This window comes from Salmo salar, chromosome 23, assembly GCF_965601325.2.
Source record: "Salmo salar chromosome 23, fSalSal1, whole genome shotgun sequence".
In the NCBI taxonomy this organism is placed as follows: domain Eukaryota; kingdom Metazoa; phylum Chordata; class Actinopteri; order Salmoniformes; family Salmonidae; genus Salmo; species Salmo salar.
Window position 1 is genome coordinate 31,987,865 of NC_138313.1, and position 16,358 is coordinate 32,004,222.

Here is a 16,358-nt window from a genome sequence, read left to right on the forward strand (position 1 = left end):
AATATTCATACAAGAAAAGGTTTACACAAATATTTCCTTAACGGCACAGCCTCAATAATGGTTGATACAGTTGGAAGTCGGAAGTTTACATAAACCTTAGCCAGTTAAATTTAAACTCAGTTTTTCACAATTCCTGACAATTAATCCTAGTAAAAATTCACTGTCATAGGTCAGTTAGGATCACCACTTTATTTTAAGAATGTGAAATGTCAGAATAATAGCAGAGAGAATTATTTATTTCAGCTTTTGTTTCTTTCATCACATTCCCAGTGGGTCAGAAGTTTACATACACTCAATTAGTATTTGGTAGCATTGCCTTAAAATTGTTTAACTAAATTGGGTGAATTTTGGCCTATTCCTCCTGACAGAGCTGGTGTAATTGAGTCAGGTTTGTAGGCCTCCTTGCTCGCACACACTTTTTCAGTTCTGCCCACAAATTTTCTATAGGGTTTAGGTCAGGGCTTTGTGATGGCCACTCCAATACCTTGACTTTGTTGTCCTTAAGCCACTTTGCCACAACTTTGGAAGTATGCTTGGGGTCATTGTCCATTTGGAAGACCCATTTGCAACCAAGATTGAACTTCCTGACTGATGTCTTGAGATGTTGCTTCAATATATCCACATCATTTTCCACCTCATGATGCTATCTATTTTGTGAAGTGCACCAGTCCCTCCTCCGATCTTTGTCCCCATGTGCAGTTGCAAACCGTAGTCTGGCTTTTTTATGGCTGTTTTGGAGCAGTGGCTTCTTCCTTGCTGAGCGGCCTTTCAGGTTATGTCGATATAGGACTCGTTTTACTGTGGATATAGATACTTTTGTACCTGTTTCCTCCAGCATCTTCACAAGGTCCTTTGCTGTTGTTCTGGGATTGATTTGCACTTTTCGCACCAGAGTACGTTCATCTCTAGGAGACAGAACGCGTCTCCTTCCTGAGCGGTATGACGGCTGCGTGGTCCCATGGTGTTTATACTTGCGTACTATTGTTTGTACAGATGAACGTGGTACCTTCAGGCGTTTGGAAATTGCTCCCAAGGATGAACCAGACTTGTGGAGGTCTACAGCAGTTTTTTTCCCCCTGTGATTTCTTTATATTTTCCCATGATGTCAAGCAAAGAGGCACTGAGTTTGAAGGTAGGCCTTGAAATACATCCACAGGTACACCTCCAATTGACTCAAATGATGTCAATTAGCCTATCAGAAGCTTCTAAAGCCATGACATCATTTTCTGGAATTTTCCAAGCTGTTTAAAGGCACAGTCAACTTAGTGTATGTAAACGTCTGACCCACTGGAATTGTGGTACAGTGAAATAAGTACAATAATAAGTGAAATAATCTGTCTGTAAACAATTGTTGGAAAAATTACTTGTGTCATGCAAAAAGTAGATGTCCTAACCAACTTGCCAAAACTATAGTTTGTTAACAAGAAATTTGTGGAGTGGTTGAAAAATGAGTTTTAATGACTCCAACCTAAGTGTATGTAAACTTATGACTTCAACTGTATATAGTTCCCTGTGACGTACTGATAGCTTTTATGGTAGGTAGAAGTGCTCCTGTCTTAATGGGTGTTTCTCCAGTGTTTTCAGAATGATGTCAGTGAAGGTGTTTGGTTAATTAGGCTAGATCATTACAGAATCAGCATCATCACAGAGTGGGTCGACAGCGTTTTACCTTGTAGTCCAATAGAGTGCACTGTTGTTAGGATGAGGTTTGGAGGAAGAAGTTACTCCAGAATGAATTCCTTAGGTTTAAGAAATTATGTCACTTAGCAGAGACCATTATGCTGTTAGGCTGGATATATTGCCACCATTCAATAAAATGATGCCAGTCAGTAGCTAGGACATAGGGAGTATTTTATTGCTGAATGCTCTTAAGCAGCAGAGCGAGCATGATCAGGCCTACTAAGAAATGTTGAATTGGGAATGAGATTTAGGACTAGGTGTGATATCTAGAGTTTACCTGTTCTAACATTTCAAGTTGTCTATCTTGGGTTATTTTTATACACACCTTGATTGGTCACTGCTGCTGGTTTCAGCAGAGTTGTGGTGGCCACTGAGTGCTAATATGCCCTGGCAGTTATATGGGAAAAGAAAGTTCATGTTTTGTCATGATTTTGACCATTGTTTAGGCAGACATACAAAGCATAATAGCTTCGACTGTATTTGACCACTCTACTAAGCCATGATCTTTTGATTCGGGTCCTAATGCATTCCCTTTTGTGTAACCCAACCCAGCATACCTAGATAAGGTGGTTACCCAGCCAACAGTGGACAACTCACTAAAATATTGAGTGTGTGTTCTCTCCTGGCCTGCCCAAGGTTTCTCATGGACACTCTCTATTTACTTTACGTATATATGCTGAGGGAAATAACACAGATCCATCTATTCTGTCACTCCCTCATTTTGAAGGTAAGCAGATGTAGGAAGGTGTGAAGGCACACTGAATGCAATTGACATTAAATCACATATTATTGTCTTCTAAAATCTGGAACACTAACAAGTATGGCAGGTATTTTATTTGCCTGTTCATGTCCCCTGATAAAAAAAATAGTGTCTGAGAAGGTCTCTCCACTGTCTCCCCATACCTCCTTTAGAACCTGTTGTGCTGTAAAAATGTAGGTCTTGGCTCTAGAACAACTATTACAAATATTGCAATTGGATCTGAATCAGGGCCTGCCAAATGTGGGTAGATTTTGGCATTGGCGTGTCTATTTCACCACCCACGTTGGCGGGTGGTCAGAGATTCACCGGGCAAAAATTTCACTGGCATTTGTGAATACAAATAGTCAAGTATGATCACATTTATTGTAAAATAAATGCTGCAGTAGCTGTTTTCAAAGTATTTCTGTGTCACAGCTTTCTTCATCTTCCGATGATATAGAGAAATCGTCGTCTGAGAACGTGGACCAATACGCAGTGGAGTTGGTGCTCATCATCTTAATCTATTAAATGACGTTGAACACAAGAAAACAACAAGAACGACGAATGACAGTTTTGCAGGCTATATAAAACGCAGTGCAAAATCAATCTCCCACAAAAGACAAACACACCCTCGTATATGGGACTCTCAATCAAAGGCAAATAGACAACACCTGCCTTCAATGAACCCAAACATAGAATACATGAAAATCAAACAGTGCCCAAAAACCCCGGAATACCTAAATCAACTGCCCTACAACAAACACACCACCCCGAACCACATAAAATAAATACCCTCTGCCACGTCCTGACCAAACTACAATACCAATTAACCCTTAGACTGGCCAGGACGTGACATTCTGCCATTTTGTTTCATAGCCAACATAATCTCACACTCAATTCATGCAAATATGTACAAAAAGTATTTCTGCAGATTTTGTGTGGTTTAATTCGTGTGATAATACACACATTTTTGTGCGACTTCATTTATAACAAATGTGTTAACAACCCAATATTTTTAATCAACCAAGGTTGTCACCGAAATAAGTATAATATAATAGTAGCTTTATGTATTTTTATTTTATTTATTAATGCCAATGCTGTTTTCTATGCTTGTTTTTGCTTAATACTTTGGGATACTGGTGCTGTGTTGAGTAAAAAGTTGTAGTTTTTTTGTGGTATCGATGAAGGTATTTGATTGGGGAATTAATTACATTGATATGTCTAGTGAACAATGGATAAGCAGCAATGGGCATGACGGATACAAGTAGTCACTACGGGTGTGATCAAGCCTTACATCAATGTTGCCTGAAGCTGAATGGAAGGTGCTATGCCCTGACCAGTTATTCAGAAGAAAATCCTCTGTGACTGTCTAATTTGAATAAGTTAACTTACTAGTGTTGACCCAAAACAAACACATTAAAAACAGTTAGTTTGTAAATGTGTATAAAGTGTTATTACAACCATGGTGTTCTTTTATTACGGAAGCTTTTTAAAAAAAAACATTTTTATTTAACCTTTATTTAAGTTGGCAAGTCAGTTAGGAACGATTTCTTATTTACAATGACGCCAAACCCTAACCCGGACGACGCTGGGCCAATTGTGTGCCGCCCCATGGGACTCCCAATCAAGTCCGGTTGTGATACAGCCTGGAATCGAACTAGGGTCTGTAGTGACGCCTCTAGCACTGAGATGCAGTGCCTTAGACCTCTGCGCCACTCAGGAGCTTGTACAGTGCATTTGGAAAGCATTCAGACCACTTCCCTTTTTCCACATTTTGTTATGTTACAGACTTATTCTAAAATGGATAACACATTTTAAAAAATCCCTCAATCTATACACAATACCCCATAATGCCAAAAGAAAAACAGGTTTATAGACTTTTGCTAATTTATTACAAGTGAAAAAACTGAACTTTCACATTTTACATAAGTATTCAGACCCTTTACTCAGTACTTTGTTGAAGCACCTTTGGCAGTGATTACAGCCTCAAGTCTTCTTGGGTATGACGCTACAAGCTTGGCACACCCATTCAATCATAGACTGAAAACCCTCACAAGCCTAAAACATATCTGATCAGAAGCTTGGGTTTATTACATTTTTATTTTATATATGTGTAAAATTAATGACATTTCAATTGCTGTAAGACCACTCCCCTTAGCCTGTATTTTAGCTGGTTCACTGAGGTAAACCAGTGGTGAAAAGTAATCTGTGAGTATCATGTGGAGGTTGTCATTCAGTCTGATGTCCTGTCTGGTTTCTGTGTCTCTGCTCAGGCTAAATACATCTCCACCTGCATCGATGAGATCAAGCAGGAGCTCAAGCAGGACAACATTGCTGTCAAGTCCAATGCCGTCTGCAAGCTCACCTACGTAAGATCACAGATCAGCACCTCTCACTGAAACTGGCCTCACTGTGAACAACAACAACAGAGATGCACAACCAAAAACACTTCAGCTATATCCTAGGCCTGCTATGCATTCTTTTTTGCTAGATAACAGCTACTTTGATTACTGCCCATACTCAGTAAAAGCTATTTGAGAATGCATGTAGTGGACTCCCTCAATCTCTCCCCTTGTGCGTTAACAGTTGCAGATGCTGGGCTATGACGTCAGCTGGGCTGCATTCAACATCGTGGAAGTCATGAGCTCCTCCAAATTCACATTCAAGGCAAGATAATCTGTATGTGTAGTATATTTAAATTTTTTGGGGGATATTCGAGAGCGTTTGAGGTTAAATATGGTGCTTCCTCTTTTCAGAGAATTGGTTACCTGGCCGCCTCCCAGTGCTTTCATGAGAGCACTGATGTAATCATGCTGACAACCAATCAGATCCGAAAGGTCAGTGATGCTTTTTTTCTCTTGCACCTTTGGCCTACCTGTGATGAAGGAATCATGATGTATTAAAGACCATCTCTGATACCGGCTACACTATATATGCAAAAGTATGTGGACACCCCTGTAAATGAGTGGATTCAGCCATTTCAGCCACACCCGTTGGTGTATAAAATCAAGAACACAGCCATGCAATCTCCATAGACAAACATTGGCAGTAGAATGGCTTTACTGAAGAGTTCAGTGACTTTCAACATGGCACCGTCATAGGATGTCACCTTTCCAACAAGTCAGTTCATCAAATTTCTGCTCTGCTAGAGCTGCCCCGGTCAACTGTAAGTGCTGTTATTGTGAAGTGGAAACATCTAGGAGCAACAACGGCTCAGGCACGAAGTGCTAGGGGACACAAGCTCACAGAACGGGTCCGCTGAGTGCTGTAACGCGTAAAAATCATCTGCAACACTCACTACTGACTTCCCAAACTGCCTCTGGAAGCAACGTCAGCACAGGAACTATTCGTCAGGAAATGAAATGGGCTTGCATGGCTGAGTAGACGCACACAAGCCGAAGATCACCATGCGTAATGCCAAGCATCGGCTGGAGTGGTGTAAAGCTCACCGCCATTGGACTCTGGAGCAGTGGAAACGCATTCTCTGGAGTGATGAATCACGCTTCACCATCTGTCAGTCCGACGGACTAACCTGGGTTTGGTGGATGCCAGGAGAACGCTACCTGCCCCAATGCATAGTGCCAACTGTAAAGTTTGGTGGATGAGGAATAATGGCCTGGGGCTGTTTTTCATGGTTCGGGCTAGGCCCCTTAGTTCCAGTGAAGGGAAATCTTAACGCTACAGCATATAATGACATTCTAGACGATTCTGTGCTTCTAACTTTGTGGTAACAGGAAAGCCCTTTCATGTTTCAGCATGACAATACCCCTGTGCACAAAGCGAGGTCCATAGAGAAATGGTTTGTCAAGATCGGTGTGAAAGAACTTGACTGGCCTGCACAGAGCCCTGACTTCAACCCCATCGAACACCTTTGGGATGAATTGGAACACCGACTGCGAGCCAGGCCTAATCGCCCAACATCAGTGCCTGACCTCACTAATGCTCTTGTGGCTGAATGGAAGCAAGTCCCTGCAGCAATGTTCCAACATCTAGTGGAAAGCCTTCCCAGAAGAGTGGAGGCTGTTATAGCAGCAAAGGGGGGGAACAACTCCATATCAATGTTCATGATTTTGGAATGAGATGTTACATACTTTTGGTCATGTAGTGCATGTCCTGTCCTTCTTTTTTCTTCCTCTTTCACTTTCTCTACCTCTTTCTCTCTTTTACATCCATTTTTTTCTTTCAGGATCTGAGCAGTCCTAACCAGTACGACACCGGCGTGGCTCTCACTGGCCTCTCTTGCTTCGTGACCCCTGACCTGGCTCGGGACCTGGCCAATGACATCATGACTCTGGTGAGTTACATTCTCCATCTCAAGAGTTCTTGCTGCACATTTTTGTCTGTGGTTTCATGCTTCTCTGACCTCGCTCTCGGTCTGCGCTGCAGATGTCCCACACAAAGCCTTATATCAGGAAGAAGGCAGTCCTGATCATGTACAAGGTGTTCCTGAAGTACCCCGAGTCTCTGCGCCCAGCTTTCCCCAGGATGAAGGAGAAACTGGAAGACCCTGACCCTGGTGAGAGAGACTAGTACCTACCTGCCTACTCTGTTGGTTGGGGCCAGACACATTTTATCACCTAGAATCATAAAGTATGCAGTAACTAAGGAAATGATTGTCTTAACTGGAGGGAAGCTATTTTAAGTATTTTGGATGTATTTTATCTAATTCGTGTCCTAATGATTCCTTCAGCATGGATGTTGTTGATCTCATCTGTGTGATGCCTCTTTCCTGCAGGGGTCCAGTCAGCGGCTGTTAATGTCATCTGTGAGCTGGCCAGGAGGAACCCTAAGAACTACCTTTCTCTGGCCCCGCTTTTCTTCAAGCTCATGACCTCCTCCACCAACAACTGGGTCCTCATCAAGATCATCAAGCTGGTGAGTGAACAGGAAGGAAGCTGTGGAAATCACTGTCAGTAGCTAGGTTTCCATCCTATTGGTGATATATTTCCATGTGAGCATTTTTTAAATCAGTCTAAATAATATGCACGTAGGTCGATTTCGGTTGTCAGTCGAACGGTGTTTCCTCCGACAAATTGGTGCGGCTGGCTTCCGGGTTAACCGGGCGGGTGTTAAGAAGTGCGGTTTGGCTGGTAATGTTTCAAAGGACGCATGACTCCACTTTCACCTCTCTGGAGCTCGTTGGGAAGTTTCAGTGATGAGACAAGATCGTAATTACAAAAAACAGGCAAAATATGCACATTTTCCCACCAGTGGTGTGTTTCCACCAAACTGACTGTTTGTGGATAGAAAGCAATGTGTGATGATATAGACGTTTACATGTACCGAATAAAAATCCATTGCATTTTCAACTCTACCGATTTAGTTTTATCACAAACTATTGCATTAAATAGTTAATGTCCCTACTTGTGTCTTGGCACAAGCGCTCTAGCCAACAGCTCACAGATACAGTGTGGGTAGGCTAGCCTACATTATGAGATTATTATGGGTAAGAGCAAGATTATTTGTCAAGCGGCAGCCAGGGATCGATCATAATGCCACCAGAATAAGACCCTCGATATTAAATTGGAAAGGAGCGTCAAACTCATCACCTTGCACATTCACTACTCTGAAGTTCATTAGCTGGAGACTCATATCTCCCTCACTAGCTTTAAGCACCAGCTGTCAGAGCAGCTCACAGATCACTGCACCTGTACATAGCCCATCTGTAAACAGCCCATCCAACTACCTCATCCCCATACTGTTATTTAGTTATTTATTTATTTTGCTCCTTTGCACCCCAGTATCAATACTTGCACATTCATCTTCTGCACATCTATCACTCCAGTGTTTAATTGCTATATCGTAATTACTTTGCCACCATGGCCTATTTATTGCCTTACCTCCCTTATCTTACCTCATTTGCACACAATGTATATTGACTTTTTCTACTATATTATTGACTGTATGTTTGTTTACTCCATGTGTAACTCTGTCTTGTTGTATGTGTCGAACTGCTTTGCTTTATCTTGGCCAGGTCGCAGTTGTAAATGAGAACTTGTTCTCAACTAGCCTACCTGGTTAAATAACGGTGAAATAAAAATAAAATAGTGAGCTCCAAAAGTATTGGGACAGTGAGAATTTGTTGTTTTGGCTCTGTACTCCAGCACTTTGGATATGAAATGATACAATAACTACGAGGTTAAACTGCAGACTGTCAGCTTTAATATGAGGGTATTTTCATCCATATCGGGTAAACCGTTGAGAAATTACAGCATAGTCCCCCCATTTTAGGGGACCAAAAGTATACAAATTCACTTATCTGTATTAAAGTAGTCCCCCAAGTAATGCTAACCTCTCACCATTACAATAACAGGGGAGGTTAGCATTTTTAGGAGGGTATGATATTTATGCCTCTAACTTTCTCCCTTGTCATTATTTACGATTCATTCAGGATTATCCTTTAATCATGGTAGCATCCACTTTAATGTATAAGTGTTTAGAAAAATATGATATTCTTAATTACAATAAGTGTCTCCAAAATGACTACATTATTTACCATTCATTTCTATTAAATCCAAAGTGCTGGAGTACAGAGCCAAAACAACAAAAAATGTGTCACTGTCCCAGTACTTTTGGAGCTCACTGTATATTAATCTGTAGCCTAATAATCAGCATGCTTTCTTGAGTCGTAGTGGGAGGACCATACAACATCATTGCGTGACTAAAAGTTTACTTCGATAGGATGGTTATTAATATTTGCTCATTATTAATTTTATCGACACACAAAGATCTCACCTTGTCTAGCGTATATTGTTTTGTCGATATTTGGAAAGTTTACCAACAAATGAGCTGTTTACACCAGGAGTGTATCGACATTTTTTTTAAATCTGACATACTTTACTCACAAAGGTTGGATGGAAACCTGGTTAGTGAGTCAGTGGAAGTTACAAATGATTGCCCTGTATCACAACATGGAGAGGTGTTGTTCCTTTAGTGTGTGTAATGGTGCCGTGTGTTTTTCAGTTTGGTGCCCTCACACCCCTGGAGCCTCGCTTGGGGAAGAAGCTGATCGAACCCTTAACAAACCTCATCCACAGGTGAGACACCTACACAAATCCAACAACCAATATGGGTTTTGTTGAATCACAAAAAGTTGTCTGAGGAAAATAATGACCTTCTGTGTATCTCTACTCCTTTTCTTACCCCTTCTTCCTCTCACAGTACCTCTGCTATGTCACTTCTATATGAATGTGTCAACACTGTGATAGCAGGTCAGTATTCCTCTTTTCACTTGTTCTTCTTGTATCTCTGTTTAGTCGTCTGGTTATCTGTGTGCTGGGTAGCCTTACATCTTTGTGAAGCTTGTGTATAAACTGAAGATGTGCGCATTTGAACCAAGCTATTTTCTCATTAAAAAAAAAATATATATATATATATTATACACCTTGCCATGTCTATAGTCTTCGATGTGGGCAGTTGTTTTGTTTGCGCCTTTGATGTGCTACTGAGGAGGTTGTTGACTCAATGCAGTTTGTTTTATGTTAAGTGAAAAACACCACTGAGCTTTCAAGATCACAGCTCTAGCTGTGAACATTTAGTATTTGACAAGTATGTAAAGTTGTTGTCACAGCAGGATCTTATTGTTTGTCCTCTGTTGCAGTGTTGATTTCCCTGTCCTCTGGGATGCCAAATCACAGTGCTAGTATTCAGGTAAGTCCCAGACACCATGTCCACTTTTTCTCTCTTTTAGCGAATGATGTGAACGCTTTCCACTCCAGTTTGATAACAATGCGTGTTTACATCTTTTGTTTTTATCATCACAAGTCTGTCGGTAGATGAACACCAAAAGATTGCGCAGGCTAGTGAAATTGTGATTAAAATGCATTCATTTCTGAGCTCCTAAAATTTATAGAAATTCAAACTGTTCAAATGACTTTAGCTGGGTTCTATAGCTAGTGGGTTTCACCCACTTTCTGTGAATGTGCAGAATTGCTGTGCGCACATGCCAATACTGGAGCTTGTTTGGAAAGGTTTATATTGATCGTAATGGCATGTTTCTCTCTCTCAGCTCTGTGTCCAGAAACTGCGAATCCTGATTGAAGACTCGGACCAGAACTGTGAGCCCTCTGTCAATGCCTGCAGTGTGTCATTCTCTCATTGTCTGCGTGTTTCTGAGTAGCCACCCATCTAGTTTACAGCGATCTAGATCCCAAAACTCTGGATAACTCGACATTTTGACCACTCCCCCGAAATGCGGGCCATTTGAAATGTCACTGTGCATAGTTGCAATTGCGACTATGTCACAAGGTAGGGTTTTGTCTTTATACATTTATTATACATCTCTACTTCAACAGGCTATTTAGTTTCTAAACAGTGAGTATATTTGAGCAGTAATTCATCAGTATTAGCAGGTCCTCTAACAGTAAGTTAAACCATCTACCATCATTATGATGCATCTGGTGATTCGAGTTATCTGGGCTACTTGGTTGTGTGTAGATTAGATATACGTGGGCAGCTATGTTTTTAAAACATTTTGAGTTCTCTATACTGTTCCTCAAGGCCGTTTCGCTAGTTAGGATCATAACGTCAGACTCTTTCCTTCTTTTTCTCCCATCGACACCTTTTAAACTATTAGTCTCAAACATAGTACTGTTTACAAGGCTGCTCCTGACCTGCTCTGATGAAGCCAAACCTGTATCTGCACAGCGATAGCACTTTACCTCAAGGTTGCATTCACACATATTGATCCATAAACCTGATATACAGCTATCTTTTCCGGAGGTATCAACCGTTCCGATAATAATCTGTTTAGTGGATGTTATATATTGCCTGATTCCGCAAAAAAAAAATGGTGTCTGTTATCGGATTAGTCCACTGTAGCTACATCTACCTATGACTCAAGTTGGTGGCAAAAAAAACAAACTTCCATGTGTATATGTTGTCTTGTGTGAATGTCTGTGTTCTCGCCATCGTTCTGTTTGTTTGTATTTTCCTTTTCTTTGTGTTTTTAATTTCATGTTTTGTAGAGAGAATCTAATAGATGTGAAAATATCAGGTTGTTAGTAAGTATGTTATGTATGGGCTATTCCATGCTAACAGAATTATGCGGAGACTCAAGATTTTTCACTTTAGAATGTATGCCAAACAAAAAACATTGATTTCAAAGTTTAATAAACCGTACAACTCTATGCACAATGACTACTTTGAAAAATGTACACTGGTAACAGAATTACGGCAAACCATTCCTCTGTTTTATTGTGTTACCAGACTTGTATCTGCACAGTTCTTCCTATAAATGTGTTTTTGTAAAATGTTCAGTGGGATTGTTAAAAGTAGTCCTTGTGCATAGAGTTCTATGGTTTGTTAAATGTTGAAATCAATGTTTTATGTTTGGTATATATTTTAAAGTGGGGCTGAACTTCCTAATTTAGCCTCTGTTTCAATTGTCCTCATTAGAAAATGTGACTGAGAACAAGATCTGGGTCTTGGGCGGCGTGCTGGGATGTCAGTGTCGTGTGTGTTTGAACTTGGGAAGCGTTTGTACTTTCACTCAGCCAAAACAGTACACAGCTAGTCACTTGAAACAGTTATCTTGAAGGAAGTAGCCTAGACTTAAAGTCTAAGCTACTTCCAGGTCTTGTGTTTGGAAGTAGCCTAGACTAGCTAGCAAGCTAGTTAACTCCTTTCGCCAATTAGCTTCAGCTGGCCGTTGTGCCACCGTGGCACATTTGATCTGACTTTGGATAGCTTATCTCTTGGGCTAGTTGGGGACTGTCAATAAATTACTCAATCTATGGGACTATATTTTCATGTTGCACATCTTTGTTGTCTTATTAAATGCTTTCAATATTTCTATTTTAATTTCTACAATTTGTAGTTGGTTTGAGGTTAAGTCATTGAAATTTGCAGCTCTAGAAATGTTAAATATTGTCCCATGTACTGTACATTGTGTAATTTACTTATGGTCCCTAACTAGCCACATAGGGCTATCGAATGTCAAACCAGATTGACCATTGGTATTACGATCGGGATGCGTGCAGCTGCGCTTTGAATTGAGGATTAGTTGGGTGCTGTGGGCAGGATTGAAATAAACCCAACCCAAGGAAAACTTATGGTACCCTAAATTCCGTGACGTACCATTTCTTTCGTAATTATTTCACAAATCTCCATTTTTGGACGAGAGTGACTACGACAAATGTATCCTATTTACACTTTGTAGTGAATTTTGACAGTAGAATAAATATTTTGGAATAATATCGATGCCACAGGCTGTTTAACTACCAGAGAAGTTGTTTACTGCCTTCAAATAGAAAAATCTGATTCTCAGCGTAATTATATAATACGGGCATTCAGAATAGTGACAAGGGCCTACAGTAATGAGTCTGTAATGTAATCCGTGAGGTTTCAGTGGATGAGAGCGTATAGTGGAGACTGAGACAGTGCATTCGGAAAGTATTCAGACCCCTTGACTTTTTCCACATTTTGTTACATTACAGCCTTAATCTAAAATGGATTAAATCGTTTTTTCCCCCCCCTCAATCAACACACAATACCCCATAATGACAAAGCAAAAACAGGTTTTTAAACATTATCTGTAGGGGGGAAAACTATACATTTACATAAGTATTCAGACCATTTACTCAGTACTTTGTTGAAGCACCTTTGGCAGCCATTAAGGTTGATTCTTCTTGGGTATGACGCTACAAGCTTGGCACACCTGTATTTGGGGAGTTTCTTCTCTGCAGATCCTCTCAAGCTCTGTCAGGTTGGATGGTGAGCGTCACTTCATAGCTATTTTCAGGTCTCTCCAGATATGTTCGATCAGGTTCAAGTGTGCGCTCTGGCAGGGCCACTCAAGGGCATTCAAAGACCTGTCCCGAAGCCACTCCTGAGTTGTCTTGGCTGTGTGCTTATGGTCATTGTCCTGTTGGAAGGTGAACCAATCGCCCCAGTCTGAGGTCCTGACCGCTCTGGAGCAGGTTTTCATCATCTTTCCCTCGATCCTGACTAGTCTCCCAGTCCCTGCCGCTGAAAAACATCCCCACAGCATGATGCTGCCACCACCATGCTTAACCGTAGGGATGGTGCCAGGTTTCCTACAGACGTGACGCTTGGCATTCAGGCCAAAGAGTTCAATCTTGGTTTCATCAGACCAGAGAATCTTGTTTCTCATGATCTGAGAGTCTTTAAGTGCCTTTTGGTGAACTCCAAGCGGGCTGTCATGTGCCTTTTACAGAGGAGTGGCTTCCGTCTGGCCACTACCATAAAGACCTGATTTGGTGGAGTGCTGGTTGTCCTTCTGGAAGGTTCTTTCATCTCCATAGAGGAACTCTAGCTCTGTTAGCGACCAAGGCCATTCTCCCCCGATTGTTTAGTTTGGCCAGCCGGCCAGCTCTAGGAAGAGTCTTGGTAGTTCTAAACTTCTTCCATTTAAGAATGGAGGCCACTGTGTTCTTGGGGACCTTCAACGCTGCAGACATTTTTTAGTACCCTTCCCCAGATCTGTGGCTAACACAATCCTGTCTCGGAGCTCTATGGACAATTCCTTCGACCTCCTGGCTTGGTTTTTGCTCTGACATGCACTGTCAACTGTGGGACCTTTATATAGGCAAGTGTGTGCCTTTTCCAAATCATTTCCAATCAATTGAATTTACCACGGGTGGATTCCAAGTTGTAGAATCATCTCGAGGATGATCAATGGAAACAGGATGCACCTGAGCTCAATGTCGAGTCTCATAGCAAAGGGTCTGAATACTTACGTAAATAAGGTATTTCTGTAAAAGAAATTGTACATTTGCAAAACTTTCTAAAAACCTGTTTTTGCATTGTCATTATGGGGTATTGTGTGTAGATTGAGGATTTTTTACATTTATTTCATACATTTTAGAATAAGGCTGTAATTTAACAATGTGTAAAAAGTCAAGGGGCCTGAGTACTGGGAGGCAGGCTATAGCCATAAGGTAATGTATACTACAGAGTGTAAAGGCATGATGTATGGCTTGTGGAGCAGTCTCCATAGTGCAGAACCGCTACTCTAGTGCATGTGGAAGTAGAATAGAAGGCCCTGTGTATAGGGCCCAGGCCACTGAGTGTGTTATTTCTGTTCATAGTGAAGTACCTGGGCCTGCTGGCCATGTCCAAGATACTGAAGACTCATCCCAAGTCTGTCCAGTCCCACAAGGACCTCATCCTCCAATGTCTGGATGACAAGGACGAGTCCATCCGCCTGAGGGCTCTCGACCTGCTCTACGGCATGGTGCTTGTCACTGTCATAACACATGGTCATTGAATACACACTGACCCTACCCCCATGTCTTCACCACCTATATCTACTCATGGGGAAATGCCCTAAGCTCAAAAACCAAATTTCATTGATATCTACAGTACCACTAAAATGTTTGGACAACTACTCATTCCAGGGTTTTAATTTATTTTTACTAATAGTGAAGACATCAAAACTATGAAATAACACATGGAATCATGTAGTAACCAAAAAAGTGTTGAATAAATCAAAATATATTTTATATTTGAGGTTCTTCAAAGTAGCCACCCTTTGCCTTGATGACAGCTTTGCCCACTTGGCAATCTCTCAACCAGCTTCTTGAGGTAGTCACCTGGAATACATTTCAATTAACAGGTGTGCCTTGTTAATTTGTGGAATTTCTTTCCATCTTAGTGCGTTTGAGCCAATCAGTTGTGTTGTGACAAGGTAGGGGTGGTATACAGAAGATAGCCCTATTTAGTAAAAGAGGAAGTCCATGGCAAGAACAGCTCAAATAAGCAAAGAGAAATTAGTCCATCATTACTTTAAGACATGAAGGTCCGTCAATATGGAACATTTCAAGAACTTTGAAAGTTTCTTCAAGTGCAGTCGCAGAAACCATGAAGCGCTATGATCAAGTTACCTCTGCTACTCAGCCTCAGAAATTGCAGCCCAAATAAATGCTTCACAGAGTTCAAGTATCAGACACATTTCCACATCAACTGTTCAGAGGAGACTATGTGAATCAGGCTTGCAGGGTTGATTGCTGCAGAGAAACCACTACTAAAGGACACCAATAAGAAGAGATTTTTGGTTCCAACCGCCGTGTCTTTGTGAGACGCAGAGTAGGTGAATGGATGATCTCCGCATCTGTGGTTCCCACCTTGAAGCATGGAGGAGAATGTGATGGTGTGGGGGTGCTTTGCTGGTGACACTGTCAGTGATTTATTTAGAATTCAAGGCACACTTAACCAGCATGGCTACCAGCAGTCCCACTAAGCCTAAACCAGATGGGATGGTATAATTTGTTTTCAACAGGACAATGACCCAAAACGCACCTCCAGGCTGTGTAAGGGCTATTTGATCAAGAAGTAGAGTGATGGAGTGCTGCATCAGATGACCTGACCTCCACAATCACCTGACCTCAACCCAATTTGAGATGGTTTGGGATGAGTTGGACCGCAGAGTGAAGGAAAAGCATCCAACAAGTGCTCAGCATATGTGGGATCTCCTTCAAGACTGTTGGAGAAGTATTCCAGGTGAAGCTGGTTGAAAGAATGCCAAGAGTGTGCAACGCTGTCAAGGTAAAGGGTTACTACATGATTGGTTACTACATGATTCCAAATGTGTTATTTCATAGTTTTGATGTCTTCACTATTATTCTACAATGTAGAAAATAGTAGAAAATAAAGAAAAACCCTTGAATGAGTAGGTGTGTCCAAACCTTTGACTGGTACTGACTGTATGTATAGCCTAATGCCTCCCTGATCACAGTCCAGTTTCTGATGTCCCCATTGCTCTGTTTCTCATTAACTACTCATTGGTGTGGTCTTAGGTGTCCAAGAAGAACCTGATGGAGATAGTGAAGAAGCTGATGCTGCACGTGGACAAAGCCGAGGGAACCACTTACAGAGATGAGCTGCTCACCAAGATCATTGACATCTGCAGCCAGAGCAACTACCAGTACATCACCAACTTTGAATGGTCAGCACAACTTACTGGCAGGGCAAATGTATT

The 16,358-nt window shown here is 41.3% G+C and overlaps 1 protein-coding gene across 7 annotated transcripts in view; it reads left to right on the plus strand.

The window, feature by feature from the left end:
* Window positions 1–16,358, plus strand: part of LOC106584401 (AP-3 complex subunit delta-1) — a 41,634-nt gene that overhangs the window by 1,401 nt on the left and 23,875 nt on the right. For all 7 annotated transcript variants that reach the window (XM_014169676.3, XM_014169680.3, XM_014169679.3 and 4 more), the window contains exons 2-13: window positions 4,693–4,788; window positions 5,006–5,086; window positions 5,176–5,256; window positions 6,606–6,713; window positions 6,806–6,935; window positions 7,155–7,294; window positions 9,383–9,456; window positions 9,581–9,630; window positions 10,020–10,069; window positions 10,428–10,476; window positions 14,470–14,615; window positions 16,177–16,325. In XM_014169676.3, coding sequence (XP_014025151.2) covers window positions 4,693–4,788; window positions 5,006–5,086; window positions 5,176–5,256; window positions 6,606–6,713; window positions 6,806–6,935; window positions 7,155–7,294; window positions 9,383–9,456; window positions 9,581–9,630; window positions 10,020–10,069; window positions 10,428–10,476; window positions 14,470–14,615; window positions 16,177–16,325 — 1,154 coding nt within the window. The remainder of the gene's footprint in view (window positions 1–4,692; window positions 4,789–5,005; window positions 5,087–5,175; window positions 5,257–6,605; window positions 6,714–6,805; window positions 6,936–7,154; window positions 7,295–9,382; window positions 9,457–9,580; window positions 9,631–10,019; window positions 10,070–10,427; window positions 10,477–14,469; window positions 14,616–16,176; window positions 16,326–16,358) is intronic.